Source organism: Podarcis erhardii (assembly GCF_964252035.2).
Source record: "Podarcis erhardii genome assembly, chromosome: 1".
Classification (NCBI taxonomy): Eukaryota; Metazoa; Chordata; class Lepidosauria; order Squamata; family Lacertidae; genus Podarcis; species Podarcis erhardii.
The window spans coordinates 68,607,936-68,632,168 of record NC_138497.1 but is presented as its reverse complement, the minus strand read 5'-3'; the positions used below and the strand labels follow the sequence as shown (position 1 = coordinate 68,632,168).

The following is a 24,233-nucleotide window of genomic DNA, read 5'->3' as shown; positions in this document are numbered from 1 at the left end:
GGAGGGGACGCGACTTCATTGGTGCCCGCCTCTGCTAGGCTTGATCTTTCTCCTTGTCCTGTCACTTGATAGGGATCTGGGCAGCTGGCCTGATTCTGCACATAGATCTGCTGCCATCACATGCAGTTTAGCCCTAAAAGAAGGGTGGTTTGGTCCTCTGCCCAACTGTGGACTTCTCTCAAGGTTGGGCAGTGGCCAACTACTTGATGCCGAGAAACTGCTTTGAAAACATCTATGGGAAGCCAGTGCTTTGAAATGGGGAGGATAATGTCAGCCTCGTTAGATGTGTACACTTAGGGCCAGCATAACACTTCTCGAGTTTCCAATTCTTTCCCCCCACTCTTCTTTTTTGTAAACAGAATCAGCCAAATAGGAAGTAAAATTCGGCAAGTCTCTGTGGAGTCGTGATTCCTGACCCTTGTCTGACATTAAAAATACAGCTAAAAAGCTACTTTTCCCTCATTGTGGCATGCTATGAAATTAACTTTTATGGCAATATGCTAGTTCAGAGACCGCCAAGCTGTTTGGGCCCAGGGGCTCATTTGGAAATTGGATAAAATTACATGAGCAACACACAGACACACACACACACACACACACACACACACAGAGAGAGAGAGAGAGAGCGCGCAACAAAGCACATACTACAACTGTGTTGGGTACCAAAAACTGTTGCCTTCAAGCCTCTTTCATCAAGCAGAGGGGGGACATTCCCCAATGGGCACCAGGGAATGTCTCTGCAGGTGCCGTGGGCATAGCCAAGGGAGAGCAAGGAAAGGCAGCTGCCCCCACTAAATCAATAAAAATACATAGTTGAGGTTTTGCACCCCTAACAAAAGGGCTGCCCCCCATCCTGGCTACACCCATGGGGGCACCTGTGTGCCCGCAAGCACATTAACAACCCCTGTACTAGGTATTGCTCACCGTTGTGTAATGTACTTGGTTTACTTCTGTCAGAGTCCTAGGCAATGCTGTACAGCTGTTTTTCGAGTTATCACTTAATCACCATTACAAGGTTTCCAGAAAGATCAGAACCTGGGGGGAAGAGAATGTGACAAATGAATTAGGAAAGTAAACATTGGCCATCTGTTGAACAGCTCTTAGAAGAAGAAGAAATTATACTTCTACAACCAAACCTGTAAATAAGAATCTAGAGATTCTGGTGAAAAATGTCCTGTCGTGGGGATATTTTCCTTCCTCTATCAATAGAAAAATAGGATGCCTTGATTTCATGCCCAGCCTTTCCTGTCTTCAAGTGCTAGTTAAAACATTAGATTACAAGGAATATTAAAGAGTCATTTAGGGGTGGTTGTTTTTTTCTTGTCAGTGCTAAATTACTGTGGAGTAACACAAGCTAAGGAGGTGGTAAGTGGGCTTGTGTGTTTGGCTTTTCTAGTTCCAGTTGGCTGGCACTCTAGGAGCAGATATTCTTGGAATATGCCATCTGGCAAACTGGCAAACACCCTGACCACGATTAAGCGACCGGTTTGGCTTGCAAAGTTCCACTCAAGGATTAACGCCTTCTATCTTCGCAGCATGCCTGCAGCCTCCAGGGTATAGTAAGCAGCATTTCTGGCAAGAGATGAATATGAACCGCTATTCATCCTGCTGCCTATCCTAGAGATCTTTAGCTGAGAAAACTGGAAAATGAAAGGCAATTCCTAATTTTTACTGTGTGTTTGTGTGAACAGGTGTCCCATTGGACACAAAAGTGGCTCGATATTTTGGATACGGTGGAGAGAATGCCTTCTTTTCTTTTGGCCTCTTATTGTCAGTTTATACCGGTAGATAAATCCGCAGTTTTAAGTCCTGTAAGCAGCTGGCAATTTGAATGAAGATTTTATTCCAGCCAAAACAATAATAAAATTTGCTTTCAGCCCCTCTCTCCATTTCCCTGAAAAGTTGCACCAAATCTTTTCACTGACAGGAAAGGGAGTTTCTCCCCCTTGTGCTAATTTCTGCATGGGTGTGTGTGTGGAATAGACAAATTGCACACACATTGTGGCTGGGGAGGGAAGTGTTAAACCTCCCCTCCTCATCTGCTATGATTTTGATAGAAATTGTGCCTGACATTTAATTTACCAATCACAGTGCATGTGATTTAATCACATTGTTAACATGTAGTGTAGTTAGGCCCTTAGGAAGGCTTTCCCCCTTACATTGATCTTAAACAACCATCTGGCCAAGTTTTGTGATTTTAGTGCAAACCAGAAAATTCCACAAATAGTAGCAAAAGTCTCTCAAGGCAGTCTGGAGCACTGTGGGTGGCGTAATCTGGGCTGGCCTTTTTGTGGGATTTGGTGCACAGCCACGTGATAGGAAGGGACTGGCTGTGAGATGTTGTGTTGAAGTCTCCAGTATGGATGGGCAAATGTCAATGTTGGTTTGTCTCAATTTCTATTATTTCTAATCTCAATTTCAATTTGCCACTTTCAACACCAGTTTTGCATTTCTCTTACCCTCCCCAAGACCCCATGAAAATTGTTCAGTAGTTTAGTGCACTTTTCTCCTACCTATACATATTTTTGCAAGCAAATTCCTCTAAAGCAGTGCATTTTTGTAGATTCAGCTGGGCCAGATTCAACTAAGTTGTGCAAGCGGAAGCCAGCGCAATAAGCCGTATTCATGCAATGGGACTCCCTGCTTCTCCTCTCCCCACATACCCCTGTGCCCTCCCCAAATCAGCTTAAAAGGATTAGGACACACACTCACTCACACACACACACACACACACACACCCTCCAGAACAGCATGAGGAGAGAGGAGAGGAGAAATTGTTTCATGGGGCAAGCAGAAATGATCTCCTTTGTGTGGTGTTGAATTCCACCCTTTAGTTGTTTGGAGAACTCAATCGCAAAATTTAGACAAGTGTGAATTTTGAAGGATATCTGTGTTTTCAGTTGGCATATTAGTTCATGAAGTACCAATTAGCTAGGTTTAGATTAAAATGTGAATAGAACTGAATTGATTCCCTCCATCCCTAGTTTCTAGGAATTGAATTAATATATTTCTGGGACTACTTGTGTAGAAGAGAAGAACATTCCTGAGTTTATTTTGATTTTGTTTTTACCTCAATATATGTATTTTTTATTTTAAATATTCCTTTTCCTTTCAACAGCTGGACCTAAGGGCAAATGGCTGTCATCCAGATTAATAGCTAATTTGATTTATTGTTGTTGCTGTGTTGCGTGTAGATAAGGATTTCAGATCTTTGCAGGATCCAACCTTTTGTTTAAGTTGGCTAAGTTGCAATGTTTACAGGAACCCAGCATCTGTTCCATGAGAACTGCAGTTCCCCTTTCTTGGTGTATTCCGCAAGAGTTTAGCTTGAATCTCCTGGCTCTCCCAGAGCAATGCCTTGAGGGTGAAATTCTTAGTGGAATAAGGTTGGACTAAAGATTTGAAAAAGTAGGTTGTTTTCTCAACATGAAAGGGACATAAATCTGGGACCTCTTCAGATGTTCTTGGGATTTAGGTTGCAATCCATACCCAACTGAATTTGAAATGACTCCTCGGGAGACAAAGTTCCATAGTTGTGCTGGTATTTCTCTAGGCCTATCTGCCTCCAATGAAACTTACTCATGAAGGAAAACGTGAAAAAGTCAGGTTAATTACACTGATCAACAACAAATTTGTTGTCTGCGTTTTTTCAGTTGATTTAGGATGAATCTGATGCGCTGAATCCAAAAATCACATTGGTTTTGCTCAATCAGGTCAAGTTTTTGAGCTATGGCCACATGTCTTTTTTTACGTTTTTGTTCACATGTACGCTTGTGTGGAGCATTTTAGAAGAAGTTGGTGGGGGTAACATGCCATGTCGAATAATTGTTTTGATTGGAAATGATTATTTTAATGACAAGAAGTATTCAGGTCTGATAGTTCTGGGTGATTATGTCGAAAAGGGATCAGTTTGAAGTCATAAAACCTCGAAATCTTCCATAAATTGGTGCGGCAAAGCATAAAGTTGGGGGATCAAAACTAAGTTAATGGGGCAGCCGCCCCACGAAGAATTGTCAAAGGACTCTGCCAAACTGTTGGCATCCAGATTGAAAGAAAAAACCTCCTCTCTGACAGTGCTCGCATCAGCTTCTTCCGCAACAGGCATCAAGAGTACCTCTGTTTTTTCTCGGAAGAGAAGGACTTGGTGTACTGTGCAGATATTGCGCAGCTTCTGCTCAAGCTTGGAGTGCCACAGTATGAACCCAAAGATTGGAGACTGTTCATTGACAGCAGCAAGCGATCACTGAAATGTGTTCTGCTACACAATGGCAACCAGTTTGCCTCTATACCCCTGGCTCACTCGACTACACTGAAGGAGAACTATGAAGCAGTGAAGTATGTCCTGGAGAAAATTGGTTATGATCAGCATAAATGGTTTATTTGTGTTGACCTGAAGATGGTGAACTTTTTGTTGGGACAACAGTCTGGCTTCACCAAGTACCCATGTTTTCTGTGCATGTGGGATATTGGGACCGTGCTCAGCATTACACGAAGAAGGACTGGCCTGTGCGGGAGGAATTGGTGCCTTGCAAAGAAAGGAACGTCATCAACGACCCTCTGGTGGACAGAGACAGAATACTCTTCCCACCGCCGCACATCAAGCTCAGCTTAATCAAGCAGTTCACCAAGGCTCTGGACAAGGATGGTGACTGCTTCACTTACTTGTGCCAGGCTTTTCCAGGATTGACCATGGAGAAGTTGAAAGCTGGCATCTTTGACGGTCCTCAGATCCGTCAGCTCATCAGAGATCCAGAGTTCGGAAACTCAATGAACGAAGTGGAACTGGAAGCATGGAAGGCATTTGTTCTGGTAGTGAAGAACTTTCTGGGCAACAATAAGGCCAGAAACTATGCAGAACTTGTCAACAACATGCTGACTGCTTTCAGAAACCTGGGCTGCAACATGAGCATCAAGATGCACTACCTATTTTCACATATGGACCGGTTTCCTGGTCCATATGTGAAAATAGGTTCAATGAGTGACGAGCAGGGGGAGAGATTCCATCAGGACATGAAAGAGATGGAGACCAGGTATCAGGGTCGCTGGGACACAGTCATGATGGCTGACTACTGTTGGACTCTGAAGAGAGACCTCCCTGCCGCTGAGCATTCCAGGAGTTCCAAGAAACGGAAGTTCAAGCCCTGAAGTTTGAAAAATGGTGAAGCAACATGCAATTTACGTGTACTTACCTTTATCAATGCCCACCATTCAGTTTACAGTAATCGATGTTTCTATCAGGTAATCAATATATGTTGTTGGAAAAACATTTTTTTTCTCTTAAAAACATATTTAGGATGATATGTGTTGATGAAAATCAGCTGATAATGCCACAAAAATGTAATCGATTTTGTCACAAGATCTGATTTTTTTTCAAATCAACATAGCACAAAAACCTGACCTGATGGAGAGAAACGGATGCCATTTCCTGATTCAGCAGTGCAAAAGTGCCCTAAATCAGTTGTAGAAATCTAGACAACATTCAAAAAGTAAAAAATTGTTGCCCAGTGTTATTAGTTCACTCCGTTCTTTTTCTGCTTCTGTGTTTCCACTGTCAGCTGTATTGTCCATCTTTGATCGGGTCTGCATAGAATATCGAGGCTCTGTATTTTTCCTAAAAGGAGTAGGTTGTGTCGTGATCTCTTGACACAGCTAACAGAACTTTGCTTTGGTTATAACACCTGGGTAGCAAAACATACCTCCTTCTCTTTGAACAAAAACTTCCTATATTGTGGCCTGATGGTGTGACAGTGGTGCAAAGGAATCACCAAACAAAACCTCCCGGTTGAGTAGACACTTTCCCCACCCTCACCCCTGAAGCCCCTTCATGATAATAATGCTCTGTTATGGTGTAGCTTCATTCCAGGAGTGTTTTAGATGCAAGAAAGAAAAGGGTACCCAGTCATCCATCACTGAAAAGAGGCAATATGCTTCTGAATACCAGTTGCTGCGAATCGCAGGTGAACAGAGTGCTCTTGTGTTCAGGATATTCTTATGTTCCTTATGAGTTGTGCTGTAACAACAACAGCAACAACTTTTTCCCCAAGAGCAGCAAGGTTGTCAATAACAAGAGGCATCTCCCCCACCCCTGAAATAGTGGTACCTCGGGTTAAGAACTTAATTTGTTCTGGAGGTCTGTTCTTAAGCTGAGGTACCACTTTAGCTAATGGGGCCTCCCGCTGCTGCTGTGCGATTTCTGTTCTCATCCTGAGGAAAAGTTTTTAATCCGAGTTACTACTTCTGGGTTAGCAGAGTCTGTAACCTGAAGCGTCTGTAACCTGAGGTACCACTGTATCCTCATCCATCCTTGCCTTCATAGTGAGATAGCAAATGACGGGGGGCGGGGGGCAATGACAGCATTTTATCCCAGCCCTGTTGCAGCCTCTTCACTCAGTGTTCTGGTGGTTCTGCAAAGTGTGCTCAAAGTGATCTGCTTCCATATTTCATGCTGCCACAGAAGAGTCACAAACTGCATTTTTTCCAGTGCAGTAAAACATTGCTTTGCATTGTTCTCCTTTTGATGGGAACAAAATATGGTGCCTCTTTCAGTCCCTATCCTGCTCCAGCTTGTTCTGTACAAGGGAACATTTTGCGCTGTGATTCGTTGTTGTTGGGTGTGCTTGGCTTCTTTTCAGCCTTTTCAGTGTAAAGTAAGCAAAGCTTGTGTGTTAGCAACAGGAAAACAGTGGGGACCTCAACCCAGGGGATGAACAAGTGCCTTAGAAACCAGTTGAGTTGATGTTCAAAGCAGACAGAATGTACTTTTCACATGAATGAATCACATGTGCAAAGAAGAATAAAAATCCTATGAATACTGCCATTCTTTCACAGCCGGGCACCTTCCAGCTGTTTTGAACTACAACTCCCATCAGCCCCAGCCAGCACACCTGTAACATAGGAATCTATACTGACTATGGTTGAGGGGAGTTGTAGTCTAGAAAAGCTGGAGGGCGCCAGGTTGAGGAAGCCTGCTTATACTGATACATCCTGTCTGACTTATACAAGTCTCTGTTGCAAGTCTCCTGATACTCCATCCAATGGAATGGGGCTCATTCACTTTAGGTTACATGTAAGTGGATTCCTTCCTTTCCTGCTCTCCAATGTTAATGGAGAAGTGACATTAGCAGTCAATATAATGCATACAAGGAGCACAAAGGAAACGTTTCTTCTCCACAAACCTAGAAAGAAGAAACCTGGAAGTCTGGCAGGAAAGACAATCCATGTGCAGCACAGATCTCTGTGCATCACTCTTGCACCATATTGCTTCCTTTCCCATCTAGATTTTCCTGCCTTCAGCTGGGCTTCCTCCGTTCAGCTGCTTGATTTATTTCCTCTTCCCTTCCCAACACTCCATTCCCAGCTGCATCCTTACACAGAACTGTTTTCCCCATGCAAGTGTAGAATTGAAGCCTGAACCTGCCTGTGTGTGAGAGAGAGGGAGAGAGAAAGAGAGGGAGCATCTGTCTTGCATGCAAAAGGTCCCAGGTTCAGCACTTGGCATCTACATGTGGAACTGGAAATATCCTCTGTATGAAGTCGTGGAGCATCACTGCCAGTCAGTGTAGACAATTCACAGTGCAAACTAGATGGGCTTTGGTCTCCTTTTGAATGAGAACCATTAAAAAATCTCGGGCTGCCCTGAAGATCAACATATTTATTTTGGGATAAACCTTTGAAGACTACAGTTCACTTCATCCATGTTATTTTGAGTTGCAGGTGAGGTGTAGACAGCAAGCAAAGGGGTAATAATAATAATAATAATAATAATAATAATAATAATTTAATTTAATTTATATCCTGCCCATCTGGCTGGGTTCCCCCAGCCACTCTGGGTTGCTTACATCATATATAAAAACACAACAAAACATTAAACATTAAAAAACAAAATATCCTATACAAGCAACAAACAAACCAATAAATCAATAGAAATCAATAACAATAATAAACAGTTTACAGTTATACCCAAATTAAAATAACCACCAACTCTAAACATTTAATCAACACCAACCCAACAAAAACAAAACAGAGGAACTAAAATTAGAACCATTTAAAATATTTTGAAACATTTTAGTCAGTTGCCACAAACCAAGAGTTGTGCTAGCAATGCCCCAGTGGCCTTCCAGGAGCCCCTTTTGGCTGTTCAGGGTGAGTCTGAGCCCCGCCCCCCAGGCCAACTGGAAATGGGCGTTGCAGAGAGCACCAAGACAGTGACAATGACAAAATTAACTGGGAATGCACAAAACTGTGACGTGATCCAGACACCCTGGCAACACTTCCACTCGTGCCATGCCTAGAAAGCATGGGTCTGAGTGTTTTTCGTCTTGACCCACACTTTCTAGGCATGGGCCGAGTTTTCTGGTTGTCCCAATCCTTTCCAAAAGAAAACCCACTCTTTAGCAATAGTTCGGAACAAATGGCAATCCGGGGAAAACTTGAATTGCCATTTGCTCCAACTGATCACTAGAGACTGGTTTGGTCCAGAGGGAAATGGAAGGATAAGAGCAAGCATGGACAAACTCTTACAAAAACCCATTGCCCCAATTCAACCCACGAATGATTGTACTGAATCTCTTTCGCGTTGCAGGTGGATGAAAGTTACTGGAGCCTAATTACCACTTTGTGGTATTTGTATTTATTTGCTAGTAAAAAAAATGAGCATAGAAGTCCACAGCTTTACCATTGAGAAATCTCTGGACCCCCCCCAAAAAAAAATCTTCAATGAATTCAGCTTTGTTCTCTGAACTTCAGTGTGCCTCAGTTTGAATGCTGGACTCTATATACATATGAGGAAAGGAGAGGAGTTGGGAGCAGAAAGACATACCTCCTGGTCACTGTAGACAAAAGTAGGGTACTGAGCAGGAATGCTTTGCCAAGACTATTTACAGGTCCCAGGTATGCTTCAGGCAACCTGCCTTGATAGAAAGTGAGAATGAAGAATCACTGCCCAGTGAGTGCATTCAGACCAATCCCAGAGTAACATATTTTTGCTGTAACTTGAACATTAGTTTAAGACACCAAAGGTGTCATGGACTTTGAAGACACTCGAACTCAGAATGCAAGGGAGAAACATGCTAAGAGGAAGGCATGCTTGGCAAATCCACACTGTGATCAACTCCCGCCCGGGAACCAATGTCCCCACTGTGGAAGGACGTGTGGGTCCAGAATTGGCCTCCACAGTCACTTATAGACTCATTGTCAAAACCGTGTTTATGGAAGACAATCTTACATGGCTACAAGTGATCTCCAAAGAAAAAGAAGTCATCTTCTATGCATTTTACCATTGGCCAATCTCTGCATACAATTAGTATATTCTGCACTCTTCCATATCTGTTCTGCATATTAGTGTAATGCAAAAATTCACAGTCAGTCTGTGATTTAATGCAACCTTCGCCCAAGGAATGTTATGTGCAATTTGCACAGCTCTCTTGGTAATCACCCTGTCTTTGTAAAGTAATTAACAATATCTCCTTAGCACCCCAGCTTCTGTCTGTCCTGCTGGGACAAATATATTTACAGCTTTGTGGATTCCCTCCCTGCAGAGAGATGTCATCTCTCATTTATTCACCATGTTTACCATGGTCCTGAAAGGCTTTATGGCAGGAGGCAATAAAGATCTCATTTCAAATTTCTAGTGTCGCTTTTAGTGGGCGGAAACAGCAATACTGTAGCTAGTAATTTTATGGACAGACAGGCTTCTGATTCTTTGTATCTTGTGCTCTCAAAAACTACAAAAATTCGGCAAAATCAGTATGTGCACACATGTGCATGGGTGTGCAAGTTTGCCTAATTTTGTAGAATTGCAGCACAGTTTGAAATTCCTACTTCTGAAATACTTGGTTCTCACTCTGACTACTGTTCTCTACTCTCATATAACTTTATTTTCCTTATTTACTAACACAAACTCTCAGAAAGGAACATGGACTTTCCTTGTTGGGAATGTGCTCCAGGCTTCTGATTATTTTGGCTGTCTGTATCTTTTGCAGCACTACACTATTCTTTTCAACCAGACCTGTACAGTGTTCCACTGCAATGCAGATTTATATGAGTGTTGTGATATGCCCATAAAATGAATGCATGCAGTCTGAATAACTGAATTTCCTATCCTTGAAGTTCTACTCTATAGAGTTTAATCAATTAAAGAGATACTTGGGTTCTTTAAGGAGTACCGTACTTGGCCATGTGTTTCCTAATCTGGATCTCTCTACTCCAAATGCTCTGCTAGCAGCAGACTCACTGAATTCAATGAGGTTTATACTACCAGGACATAGGTAGTGACGTGTCCCATGGTGTGATGTGAGAGCACATGAGGCCTCACCTTGCTGAAGTGAAGCAAGTCTGTGTCTGCTATTTTATGAAATCACTTACACACTCATTCACTCTACCCACAAAACAATACTAGTCGATTCCTGGATGGTTGACCTCCTGGGATTCACATGTGAGGGGACCACCTTGGGTTCTATGATGGAAGAAAGGCAGAATATAAATATAGGAATGACTATCATGGTTCTGTAGAGGTTTAGTGTTCCAGCCATGCAATCTAGGCAAAGTGTAGGACATATTGAGCACATTGAACTCAATGGAACTGAAGTGTGCAGGTATATTTAGTTTATTGGCTATGTTTTTACCCCACCTTCTGACAATGAATGTCTTTCAAAGACCCTCCTAAACTCTTTCCAGCCTGAATCAAGTTCATGCTCAACATTGGTGAGTGATGCTCCTTAATTGTGTTGGAACAGTAGGTTATACTTTTCTTGAAAATCACATCTGCCACTGAGAATTGATTTTCCCCCCTTTTCTTCTTCTTCTTCTTTTTTCACCTGTTTTTATAAACTGAGCCCTTTTATGTCTCTCTTTTGGAGGGAGAGGCCAGCAGGAAGGCATCAAAATAACCAGCGATGGGGAGGGGGTTTGTCTGTGACCTGCTGAGATTTTCTGTACTTGTAACAAGGAGTCTGGCTGCATGAGGTCAGTGAACAGAAGGACCAGAGTAGCCATACCACAGCCTGTTGCGATCATGACCTTTATTTCAATGGAAACTGGTAGCGAGAGGAAGGATGAACGATCTGAAGGACAAGTCAGTGTCACAGTTGCAGTTCGGTCCCAGATGATGGCTCTGCTTATAGATAGGCAGCTTGGCAATAGGTTTCCATTGTCAGTTGCAGAGCTTTTCAGGAGCTTGCCTTTTGTGTACGGGCCAAAAGATATGTAGGGTGGCAGTTTGAGAATGCAAGGAGAGTGCTGTGATAATTATAGGCATGGAACAGCTGCTCAAAACAGTCCCACAGGCAAACATTTGAGCTTGCGTCATAATCCCTTGTGAACAACCCTCCTCCCTGCCTGTTACGCTTCTGTTTTCTGCTATTTGGCTTTAGCCTGTCTTCCATGTGCAAATGTGCAATTAGTTCACAGTGCATGTTCTAATATGAACTCACACTGTTTCTGAGGACTTGTTCTCCAAGTCACCTTTTGAGCATCTTGACATTTCCAAAGAGTTCTGACCTCCTCTGTTGGTCTTTGAGAAACCATCAACACGGGGACAGAGGCATCAGCTTCTTCAGACAATGCAACTTCATGCAATGTCCTCTGAACATCGAGGGGACCTTGCTCCCTCAAAATGAAAATATTTGGGGGGCCAAAACTGCCTCAGCCCCTAGGAGTCAGAGTCTATATATGGGAAGCTTCCAGACAACCTGTTTATTGAGCATTTGTTCTGTGCACAGAGAGGTTATAGGATGTTGTGTCAAGCAACTGTTTCCCCTCATTTTCTAGTTCATTCCCCATTGCTTGCCTTGTCTCCAGAAGTCTGGTGTGGGGGCAGGGATTGGGTTTTGTCACACAAGAGTGCTAGATGAATTGGAGCTGTGAAACCTGAATTTGCCAGTAGGCAATGACGAACAGAATCCCCACCCCAAAATAGTCTGCAGGCCTCCATGTGAGTAAGAGGAGACATGACAGGAGTGTATAAAATTATACATGGCATGGAGAAAGCAGGTATGGAGAAGTTTTTCTCCAGAATACTAAAGTCATGGACATGTGATGGTGCTGAATGTTGGAGGGTTTGGGCCAAAAATTAGGAAGTACTTCAACAAAGGTGCATTGTTGAACTACAGAGTTTTCTCTCACAAAAGGCAGTGAGGCCACCACTTTAGATGGCTGTAAAAGCAGATTACACAAATTCATGGAGGTGAAGGCTAGCAGTGGCTGCTAACCCTGGTGTATAGGAGCCTACTCCTAGGGGCTGAGGGGACTTCGTCCCCCCCAATAAAATATTAGAGGGGGCCGGGTACCTCCAAAATTGATGGACATTGCTATTCAAATGGTGTGCGTGCACTGTGTCATGTAGCTGATTATGCAGGACGGGCCTTACCTACCTGCCCCCCCAATATTTTTTTCAAGTTCGCATCCCTGTCCTGATGGTTATGTTCTACCTCCACTCTCAAAGACAGCATGCTTCTGAATACCCATCTGAACCAAAGTCATTTTGTGCATGGCTTTGTTGTTGTAAGTCAGTCTGAGTTGCTTTTGCAAGAGAGAGAGGAGAGAGAGAGAGAAGTGACAGACAGACAGACAGACAGAAAGAAAGAAAGAAAGAAAGAAAGAAAGAAAGAAAGAAAGAAAGTTAGTTCTAGTGGGGCTAAATTTATCTGATTTAGCAACCTTTGCCTCTCAATTTTTCTGTAAAGAAGCCCAACAAACTACCAGTTATTTCAGTGGACCATACACCAACTTTCTGCACAAGCAACATATTATAGGCTATTGCAGTCACATAAATAGCACCGTTCATATCTATTGTGGGCTAATTCCATCACTCAATGAGATTTTCCATGCACTGACTGTCCCTAGGACTCTCTTTGAACTGAGAACGTTTGGTATTCTGCAAAACTGTCCGGCTTCCCAGAGTTGATTTCTTCCAGAATGGCAGCGTTTGAAACATTGCACAGTCTTTTACTGTAGCAATACCATATCTGAAGAAATGACTCAATGTCACTAAATACATTAATACAATGTGGCATATTTTCATTTCTTTTATCTTTCCTGTAGATTGCTTTAACTATCCAAAAGATGGACCAGCATCTCCAAAGAAGTTCAAGAACGTCCCTGAGCTTGACTTCAGAGGCAGGTGCTCCTCTGTGTCCTCTGAGTGGGCCTTGGTAAGAGTTATCCCAGAGGAAGAGATGACGGAAAACAACCTTCTGGCTGTCCGGGTTATGGTGACCAGTGATGGAAGCAGGTATTTGGGGATGCTTGGATTTGGGAACTGAAACCAGCCTATTTCCCAGCAGGAAGGAGAAAACATGGTTTAGGAAAACCCAGGCATTGTAAAGTCTGTTTGTTAAAATAAACACAGGAGGTGGTATGGGGGAAGGAAGGATGATGCACCAGGAACATTATTTTTTACAGCTGCCTTGAACCTCTTGTGGGCATATTATTAACTTGCAGGAAATATTTACATCCTACACAAAGTTCTGAGTCAGTGCTTTGGGGAGAGGGATTTAATTGAATCAAGACTGGTTCTGCCTCTTATAAAAATTACAGTATTTGAGGACTATTAGAGTTTTCAGGGAAGTAGCACATTCTAGGCCATGATTTTCATCACCTAAATATGAAGAAGTCCTGCCCTGTTTTGCACTTTAATTACTTTCGCTCAAAGGTAGCCGAAGTGGACTAAAACTCACATCATCCATCACAACTGGCCTTGCTGGTTGGGACTGATGGGACACAGAGTCCAACAACATCTGGAGGGGAGCACACTAGGTCCATTTATTGCAGCTCTCCTGGTCTGAAGAACCATCCAAAACCCAAAGATAGCAAAGTTTTATGAGAAAAGGGATTGGACATTGGCTAAAATGCAGAAAATATGACTAGGAGCAAAAAAATGGGGGAAATAAGATTTTTTTACTTAATAAATAGCCCCTGAGAACAAGCAAAACTTGTGTACACAGTTTTCATTAATAATAATAATGATAATAATAATAATAATAATAATAATAATAATAATAATAATACTTTATTTATACCCTGTCCATCTGGCTGGGTTTCTCCAGCCACTCTGGGCGGCTCCCAACAGAATTAAAAGCACAATAAAACGTCAAACATGAAAACGTTCTATACAAATAGAGAATGCTAGTGGTACAGCAATTAAGAGTATGCCTTTGCTTCTATTCCAAATTCTTGCATTCTATATTCATTTCCAAAATGAAATAAATGCATGTTTATTCATAATTCTTTTTTTTTGGGGGGGGGTGTGATGAAAATATAGAAGCAAATTGGAGGACCAATTATTGGAACTGGTGAGACATTGCATTGCATTGCAAATTGACCATTCTGTAGGCAGGGGGATCTTGGAATGCTCTGGAAGTGTCAAGACATGAGAACTGTCAAACTTGAAGCATAGAAACATTGACGTAAAAACTTCCTGAGGCACTGCAAATTGATACAACAAGGGAACATTTTGTAGGGAGGAGGGGAATCTCAGAGTGCTCTGAAGGTGCCATGACATGAAAACTGCCCCACTTGTTGATGTGGAGAGCAACTGGGAAGCTTAGACGATGTAAGGAAAGGAGAGAGATTCAATTCAGTTTGCATTTAAAAGTGAACCTACCTGATTTCAGGGCGGGTGTCAGGAACAGGTCAGCAGTAACTCACAAGATGTCAGTGAAGTTAACACTTTACTCAAAGAAACAGCTCAGGCCTAATGAGCACAGCAACTCTTCCCAGTAAGTCTTGCCCCAAAGAGGCAATTGTGAGACTGATGGTCCCCACCTTCCCATAGCTCCCCAAGTCACCTCCTTCGATTTCTTCCCAAGCAATCTGAGGCTCCATTGTCTTGCCTGTCTTTGCTCTGCCCTCTTCATGCCTCTTCACTTTCAGGGAGACCAGGGGGATGAGAGCAGGTCAAAGCAGAATGGGGACACCCCCTGGCATCTTTAGCAGCCTGTCTCATATCTGTCTTGCTGCCCCCCAACCCTGCTCTCCAGCCTCTGCTTCTGCCTCTGAGTCTGGACTGCTGTCTGCTACAGCCTCTTCCTGCTCACTAAGCCCTGTTGCCTCTTCCATTTCCAACACCTCCTCCTCCCAGTCTGCTCCCTCTTCTTCCTCTGACCACTCATCATCATCCCACCACCAATTCCCAGGCTCTGAACCATCTCCCTTAAGGGTTCCCCAGCTGGTGTCTCCCACCATGACACCAGTTTGGACTTTCTGAAACAACAGTGAATAAAAACACAGACATCCTTCAAAATTCACATTTCTCCAGCGAAGTAATGTGTACAAAAATGCATGTATTTGAGTAAAGGGGGGGGGGATGCATATACTAATTAAAATAGCATAGAAAATAACGTAGAAAACACATTAAGAGAAATTGACTTGCAAAAATGTGTGTATTAGGCAAAATTGCCCACAAAAGCGGGTAAATTAGGAGAAGTTCACACTGAAACGCTGATCAATTTTCTTGAGTTCTTTTAACACTCCCCCCCCCAAAAAAAAAAAAATTGGGGGAAAGAGAAGCTGAGAGAAACAGAGGCTGACAGATCCATGCATCTCTAAGAGAATGTATCCTGTGGCATAAGAAAAGCCCACCAGTACCGATGAAGAATAGCAGTTCGAAAGCACCCCCGGGTGCAAGTAGATAAATAGGGACCGCTTACTGGCAGGAAGGTAAACGGCGTTTCCGTGTGCTGCGCTGGCTCGCCAGATGCAGCTTTGTCACGCTGGCCACGTGACCCGGAAGTGTCTGCGGACGGTGCTGGCTCCCGGCCTCTTAAGTGAGATGGGCGCACAACCCTAGAGTCGGACACGACTGGCCCGTACGGGCAGGGGTACCTTTACCTTTACCGATGAAGAAACTCATGGGTTCCCATCAAGCTTAGTAAAAATATCTATGGCATGAAACAGATTTCTGCATTAAATTCAGACTGCCTCAAATTCCTGAAAAGTGCTAAAAGTAATTGAAGAAGCTAGTGCCTTTGCAATCAGTGTTAAGCTACTGTGAATATTTAAGTTGCAACTGCTCAGCACTTTCCATTGACCCATGCTTATGAAGACAGAAGTGCAGCTGTGAAATATTTGACGGGCAGTTTTGTTCCACTTGCCGGCCCGGCCATATGCTATTATCTTTCTCTTTTTTGCTTCTTAGCTCAGATCTAGAGCCTAATTTTGATGGGGATGCATCTATCTCTGAAAGTGATGAAGGGCTGTTCCCATTGCCTGAGCCAAGGACCAGTGCCCCGTCCCTACGAAAGCCTCTGTTGCGGAACACAAGCTTGGGGAAGAAGGAAGAAGGCCATGAAAAGTCCAAGGCTGCAAATGGCAAGTTCTGTAACAACTCAATCCATTCACGCCATCAAGGGGTCATTCAAAAGCTGTTGTTGTTGTCCAGAGAGTGATTGGATTTAACTGTGCAACTTGTGAATGTTGGGGTTCCAAATTTCCCAAAGCTTTTTAGCTTTCAGGAGCTTGGCCTTAGCTTGCCCACACCTACGGTAGCCAAGAGGGGAAGAGGCTGGAGCTCCAGCACCTTAATAGAGTAAGTTGGATCTTCTGAAATGCCTAGCTCCAAAACTATTAACAGTTCATGATCCTGTCATCTTTGGTAACTGACCACTCTAACCAGATTCCACTGTGACACAGCCAATGGCGGCCAGAGGGACTTTTACTCTAAAGCACTGCTGGGGAACCCAAGGCCCTCCAGGTACTTCTGAACTACAGCTCCCGTCAGTCCCAGCCAATATGGCCAAAGGCCAGGTATAATGGGAATTGTAGGCCAGTAACATCTTGGTGATCATAGGATGCCCACCAATACTCAAGAGCAGAAGTAGGGAACCTGTGACCCTTCAAATGTTGATGAACTGCAACTCACATCATCACAGGCCACTGGCTGGGCTTGCTGGTGCTGATGGGAGGTGTGGTTCAGCAACATCTGGAGGGCCAATGGCTCCCCACACCTGCTCCAGAGAGTGGGGAGGGGATTGTGGAATTCAAAAGAAAAACATCACAGAATACATCCAAACAACTGAACGCAGCACTGCAAAAATGCATAGGCCTGAATTTGCATGGTTGCAAGGTAAGTGTCATTAAACACAATAATACTGATAGAATCCTGAATAGGTTTCATTCTTTTATTTTTCCATTCTTTTATTTTTATCCTTGTTTCATTTCAAAAGACCAAGGTTTTTCATTGTGACCTGTAACCGCTCTGCAACCACAGGCTTCTCCAGTTGCCTTTGATGTGAAATTGTTCAGAGAAATATCAAGTGGAGGTTAATTCGGTTTTTTGCTCTGACAGCACATTGCAATCATAAATTTGCAGAACAATAACTTGATAAAAAAGGCAATATTTTAATCCAAGCACCCCAGGCAAAGAGCCTTGTATGAATTAAATTGCTGTTTGAATAACGATTATCTTTGGAAATGCAACAGGGAACTGAAGAGGTGTCCAGCTGAAGAGGACCATGTGTAATAACAGCAGAAGCCTTTCTCTTCCCCTTACTTTGTTTTGGCCAAACAAAGCTCAACTTTCCTTCTCAAGATCAATCTATGTTACAAATGTTCCTCTTAGCTTGCTGTTATCTTACCTCCAAACTCTTCATTGTCATTGACAGGGTCACATGGTACATCATGTATTTTCTCCCTTTTTTGCTCCTTAGTTGCCTTTTATATCTCCGTTCCACCCCCGCGGCTCTGTTGCATATGCTTTCTTACTTTCATTGTTTGTTTGCCTGCGCAGTGCAACTAGCTTTTTCCTGAAGCATATTGGAAGAGTTTTGTTTATTGTGCTCTGCATATTCCCATGGGAATGGTCATGGTGATAAATAACTTCTGCAGAGAAAGACAAATGTTACATTTTCTCCCTCAGTTATATGAAAGCCCACAAGGAAGAGAAACAATAAGAGCCATAGAATCTGCAGTGCACAAAACAAGCTCTTGTGACGCAGAATTCTGTGAAAGTTAATCATTTAAAAGTTGAACAGCAATTCCAAGGAGTTGAGAAGTGGCACTTTCTGAGGAAACACTGGTTGGTGAACGTTGCCCTCTAGTGGTTAATAGGCACTTTCATATTGATCCGCATGCCTGCTTGGTCTTTCAAGTTGCTGACTGTAAACCTATGCTTGAAAAACAGAAATCTTAACTATATACTCTGCTGGCAGGGATGAGAAGCAGAAGCTGTGCCTCTCTAGATGGTGCTGGACTTCAGCTTCCATCAGCATCACCCAGCATCACCCAATGGTCAGGGAATGGTGGGAGCTAGTAGTCCAAACAATATCCTGAGGCAAGAAGGTTTCCTGCCTCTGCTCTACTGCTTAAAATGAAGGCCTTTTCAGATGACACTAAAGATGCAACCAGTGCTGTTTTTCTGGGGAAAGGTGTGCCAGAGGTCACTCTTGCTCTCTTAGAATGGGAATGGTGCCCACCTGAGAGGTGCCGGAACTGAGTTCCGGCTGAAAAAAAACAAACTCTGGATGCAACTCTTTACAGTGGTACCTTGGTTCTCAAACTTAACCTCTTCTGGGAGTCCATTTGATTCCTGAAACCATTCGAAAACCAAGGCGGAAGCTGCGTCGGATGTTCGGCTTCTGAAAAACGTTTGCAAACTGGAACACTTACTTCTGGGTTTGCGGCATTCAGGAGCCGATTTGTTCGGCAACTAAGACATTCGGGAACCATGGTTCCACTGTATATATTTATTCAGAAGTAAATCCTATTACGTCCTGGAAGACTTACTCCCAGTGTGTATACTGAATTGCAACTGAAAAGTGCTTTAACCCTGCTGTTTTTTTTTTTTTTTTTTGCATGTATATAAATTACTAATGGGAAATGTCTGATCTAGATAGTGCAGATCTAGAGATTGTTTGGTGTTTGATTTGGAATTGCCAATGTGTTATAGTAGCTCAGGGTGGGGGGTGGGGTGGGATATACTATTCTTGGAACCATGGAATTTCACTTCCAGGGCAGGGAATGGAAGCACAAAAGGACATACAGTTGCTTGACCCCTTAGTCAAACCTCTATTCATTCAATATATTGTTTTAAATCTTTTTCAAATGGACCATTTTAAAGTGTCCTTTTCCATCTCTTTAGCTCTTCAACGAGCCCAGAGTCTTCGAGAACCTTCTGCATCGAAAAAGTACCAAAACTGGAAGAAGAAAATTCAGTCAAGTAAGATTTAGAATGGGTCTTAACTGTTTTCCTTTCCACTGGTCCCCTGCTCCAAATCCCTTTCCCCATGAGGGTTTCCCCTGCTGGGGTTTCAAATGAATGATAGTCACATGATTGGTTCTCCCTTCTGGCCCATTCTGCGTCTGCAAAACATACATGTGTTAGAAGTTGGAGTCCAACAGCATCAGTGGAGGAGCTTCTGCCTTGCTTGCAGAAGGCTATCCATGGCCCCTAATCCTGATGCCTATGTTCTGCTTCCACTAGCTTCTGAATACCAGGTGCTGGAGGGGAGAGTGTTGCTGTGCTTGGGTCCTGCATTTGGGCTTCCCAGAGGTATCTGGTTGGTTTCTGTGACAACTACCTCCTGTGCTAGATGGGCCCACTGGCCTGATCCTGCAAGACTCTTCTTATACTCTTACAACAGAAGGTCCCAGCTTCAATTCCTGATATCTCCAAGTCAGGTTAGGAATGTCTCCAGTTTGAAACCCCAGAAAGCTGCTGCCCTAGATGGGCCAATGATCTGATTTGGTGTAATACAGATTCCTGTGTTCTTGTGATACTGCTCAGGTATCTCTTGCCTGTGGTCTGTCTTCTACTATGTACATGTGGACCTCTCAGCATCCAGGGACACAATTGGATCTTTGAGCACGTTGCTGTCACAGTGGCATGCCCATTTGGTTAGCACAGCTACATACAATCTCTGAAGCTGTTATTCGGCTTCTGCAATGCATTCTACGTGGGTCTACCTTTGAAGGTGACCTGCAAACTACAACTAATCCAGAATGCGGCAGCTAGACTGGTGACTGGGAGTGGCCGCCGGGACTACCGGTATATAACACCAGTCCTGAGAGATCTGCATTGGCTCCCAATACATTTGCAAGCACAATTCAAAGTGTTGGTGCTGACCTTTAAAGCCCTAAACGGCCTTGGTCCAGTATACCTGAAGGAGCATCTCCACCCCCATCATTCAGCCCAGACACTGAGGTCCAGCTCCAAGGGCCTTCTGGCGGTTCCCTCACTGCGAGAAGCGAAGCTACATGGAACCAGGCAGAGGGCCTTCTCGGTAGTGGCGCCCGCCCTGTGGAACGCCCTCCCACCAGATGTCAAGGAAATAAACAACTATCTGACTCTTAGAAGACATCTGAAGGCAGCCCTGTTTAGGGAAGTTTTAATGTGTGGTGTTTTATTGTGTTTTTAATATTCTGTTGGGAGCTGCCCAGAGTGGCTGGGGTATAAATAATTTATTATTATTATTATTATTAGGCACAGTAATTGTGAGAACTTGCCAGAGCCCACTTCCTATAATAATAATGCTGTTGATGATGATGATGATGATGATAATAATAATAATAATAATAATAATAATAATAATAATAGCATTAAGAGTAATAATCCTGACTGAAGTTTCCACAATTAGTTTCTATTTTCCTCTTCTTTTCTGTAGTTTCTTCCTCTTCTACCGAAGTTTGTAAGACCTGTTTTTGTATAGCTGTGCCTTCGCCTACTGGTTAAAAACCAACAAGAGGCAAAACTTTAACAATCTTTTAAGGGTAGGTGGGGAGCAAGCCTACTGCCAGCTCCTTTTGTAGCTTGCTCATTTACACATTTGTTTAAAGCTTTGCCTGTCTATGTGTGTAAACCTCCCATGTGGGTCTGGTGATGAATCTCCAGAGGGAGCTAACAGCCCACCAGAAGGAGATGAGTGAATTTTAAGAAAATAGCAAAACCCATCTACTGACAGAAACCAGCTCCTGCCCCAACCACAGTATTTTGATTCACCACCTCCACCCGCCATTGTCTGAAAAGCTGTGGTTTTAATATCTTTGTAAAATTCAGTGTGTCTAGAAACCAGAATCTTCAACACGGACTTGTCACCCAGGCCAGTGTGTGCGTGCGTAAGTTCAGTTCACTTTTTCCCCCCTTAAGTGAGCGCATTTCATGATGTCAATGTAAAAATAAGGGGACCTGTAATCTCTTCCAGAATCTGGATAGAAGTGCAGTCACATAATATTCAAATAAGCCTTTAAACTGGATCAGTCAATCAAACAAACGAACAGGAACAGTTTTTCTGTTGGCTTGCGGTGAAGCCGAGTTCCTAAGGTTCAGGTGTGTGTGTCATCTGAATTCATTTGCATCTGTTCATGCAAAACTCATCTTTCTCTCCACTAAACAATTCCATGGCTTCCCCACCTCCACAAGCAGCCATTTGCAAAAGCTAATCTGATGCAGGTGTGCTTCAGTGCTTTTGTCTGGGTTTCCTGCTTTTGGCACTAATTTGGGTGCCATGATCTAATGAACTAATGAAGGGAGAGGAGGGGTGTAGCTGAAGAAAATCACATGTTGCTGCTAGAATAGCAAGGTGGTGCAAGTGTTGAAGTTTGGCATATCTATTGCAGCAGATTGCAGAAATAGTCTGTTAAGACTGCTGGTTGAAAGAATAAAGAAACTTAATTTGCTGATAAGCAAATCCATTCAGAGTACATACAAGCTTATACAGGAACAGATGGGGTTCATTAACCTGCAAGGTAGCCCATCTAAGAGAAGAAAAACCCTAATCCAGTGATGGCCAAACTTGGCCCTCCAGACTACAACTCCCATCATCCCTAGCTAACAGGACCAGTGGTCAGGGATGATAGGAATTGTAGTCCCAAAATGGCTGGAGGGCCAAGTTTGGCCATCACTGCCCTAATCCTAAACCTCCACTGCCTTACAGTTATGCTCATTCATAAGAAAGGCTTCAGGAATAAACCCTGACGAACAATCTGTATCCATTGCCTTGTGGAACTTCTTTGGGAGAAGCAAAGGCTAAGGAGTAAACTCTACACAAATTGAGAGTGGAGTCCCTAAGACAGTCAGATGGCATCTTGTATGTCTCATTCCAGCAACTCCTGCAACCAAGCTGGTGCCAAACATGTTGCTCTGCTTTCCTTTGGACCACATCCGTGAGGCTGATATTGTGTGTGTTTTTTTTTTTAAAAAAATTATTAACAGGCCAGTCAAATCACATTATTTCCAAATCACATTAGTTCCAAATTATACAGCCAGATTTTTAAATTTTGTTGGGGGTACCCATACATCAAGCTCTGAACGAGTCCAAGCATCACTTATATTGCTGCTTTACTTAAACAGTTCTATCCAGTTCTATCCAGATAGTCTCTTTATTACTTTCTTCATCTTCTTGTTGTTATCACATATTCCTTTCTTTGCGATCTCTGATAATCTTCACAAGCGGCTTGGAAACAGACATCTTCTGTGTGGGTTTTACACTCTCCAAAAATCCTATCACTTAGGGCCAGCCGTTCGACACTTCCATAAAAAAGATTTATCTTCGGTCTGTCCTTTAATTTTCTCAGGCTTGCCAAGTATATCAGGAGGGCTCTGTCAGGTTAAGATCACATTCCAAACATCTTTCACATTCCGATGAACCTGATCCTCCTCCCCCCGTCTTTCTTCGACAAGCCTGTCTTAGCGAGATGCCATTTAAAGCTGTGTCATAAAATTTTCCTCCGTTCTCCCTTGTTTACCAGTCCTCTCTTTAATCTATATCCACTCCACACAGTTTTTGAATTCCTGCTTGTGACTAATCAAATGCAACAATCTTCTTTCTTGGGGTGGAGGGTTATTAATAATCACATAAGGCAAAGAAAAGAAAAGTTTTTTCCTCCACCCCCCTTCTATTTCACTGCAAACATACCAGTCTCTTAATGGTGGTTTCATCACTTGATTTATTTGTCCCATCCATTGCTCTGGTCCCAGAAATCCATTAATCAGCAGTCTTATCTCCCGAACTTTGCTTGATGTATGTGCTTTAGCTTCTTTCCAATTATATTTCCGAGCTAAAGCGCACCAGCACGCGCTGATTGGAGACGGCGTCAGGAGGAGCCAACCTCATCGAGGGCTTGTGACAAGTGACCGGCACCCCCGACTTTCGAATCCGGGGGTGCATTATGGACACCGCTGGCAAGGCAGCCCCCCATCTCCTTGGGGGTGGGGTGGGAAGGCTGCATACTTCCCATAGCAGCCTCTTAATTACCTCGTATGGGTCAGAGAGATGTTATTGTCGGCCATCTTGCAATGCGCCACCTGGTGGCCCCCGTGAGGCTGATATTGTTGTCTGCGCAGCCCAAGACCTCCACACGCTGCCCAGGCTTGTGCTCAAGGGAGGTCACTTCAGTGCTGCTAACATAGCAAAACAAGCTTATGCATGGCTTTCATGGAGTCATGAAGTTAACAAAAGGAAGGTCTAACACTGAAGAAGAAGCAGCAGGAATGTCAGATATGAGAGAAGAACAATTTGCAGGTAGATACTCAAGAAGGAATCAGCGAGGGAAGAATAGATAGCTTTTTTGTCTACTGCCCCACACTGGTTCAGGTTATGTATTGCAAGCATTGTTGCTTTACTCTCGGTCATGAGCTGATCACCCCATGTTTGCTTATTGATCTGCTCCAGAATCTTCCCTGGTATTGATGTCAGACTGACTGGACGGTAATTATTTGGGTCCTCTCTTTCCCCCTTTTTGAAAATAGGGACAACATTTGCCCTCCTCCAGTCTGCCGGGACTTCGCCTGTTCTCCAGGAATTCTCAAAGATGACTGCCAGTGGTTCTGAGATCACATCTGCCAGTTCTTTTAATACTCTTGGATGCAGTTCATCTGGCCCTGGAGACTTGAATACATCTAAACTAGCCAAGTATTCTTGTACTATCTCCTTAGTTATTAGTTATTCTGGGCTGTGTTTCCTCTGCTGAATCATTTGCTCCAAATTCTTCAGGTCGGGCATTGTTTTCTTTATCGGAGAAGACTGAGGCAAAGAAGGCATTGAGGAGTTCAGCCCTTTCTGTGTCCCCTGTTTGCATTTCACCATCTTCTCCTCTGAGTGACCCCACGGTTTCTTTGTTCTTCCTTTTGCTACGAACATACTCATAAAAGCCTTTTTTGTTGCTTTTAACCTCTCTAGCAAGCCTGAGTTCATTCTGTGCTTTAGCTTTTCTGACTTTGTGTCTACACGTGCTGGCTATTTGTTTGAATTCCTCTTTGGTGGTTTCCCCCCTTTTCCATTTTTTGTACACATCCTTTTTTAATC

At 43.3% G+C, this 24,233-nt stretch overlaps 1 protein-coding gene across 7 annotated transcripts in view; it reads left to right on the top strand.

The window, feature by feature from the left end:
* The window catches only part of MICAL2 (microtubule associated monooxygenase, calponin and LIM domain containing 2), a 152,030-nt gene that overhangs the window by 96,236 nt on the left and 31,561 nt on the right, over positions 1-24,233 (top strand). For all 7 annotated transcript variants that reach the window (XM_081878739.1, XM_081878738.1, XM_081878737.1 and 4 more), the window contains 3 exons: positions 13,039-13,228; positions 16,133-16,305; positions 19,073-19,150. In XM_081878739.1, the coding sequence (XP_081734865.1) occupies positions 13,039-13,228; positions 16,133-16,305; positions 19,073-19,150 (441 nt within the window). The remainder of the gene's footprint in view (positions 1-13,038; positions 13,229-16,132; positions 16,306-19,072; positions 19,151-24,233) is intronic.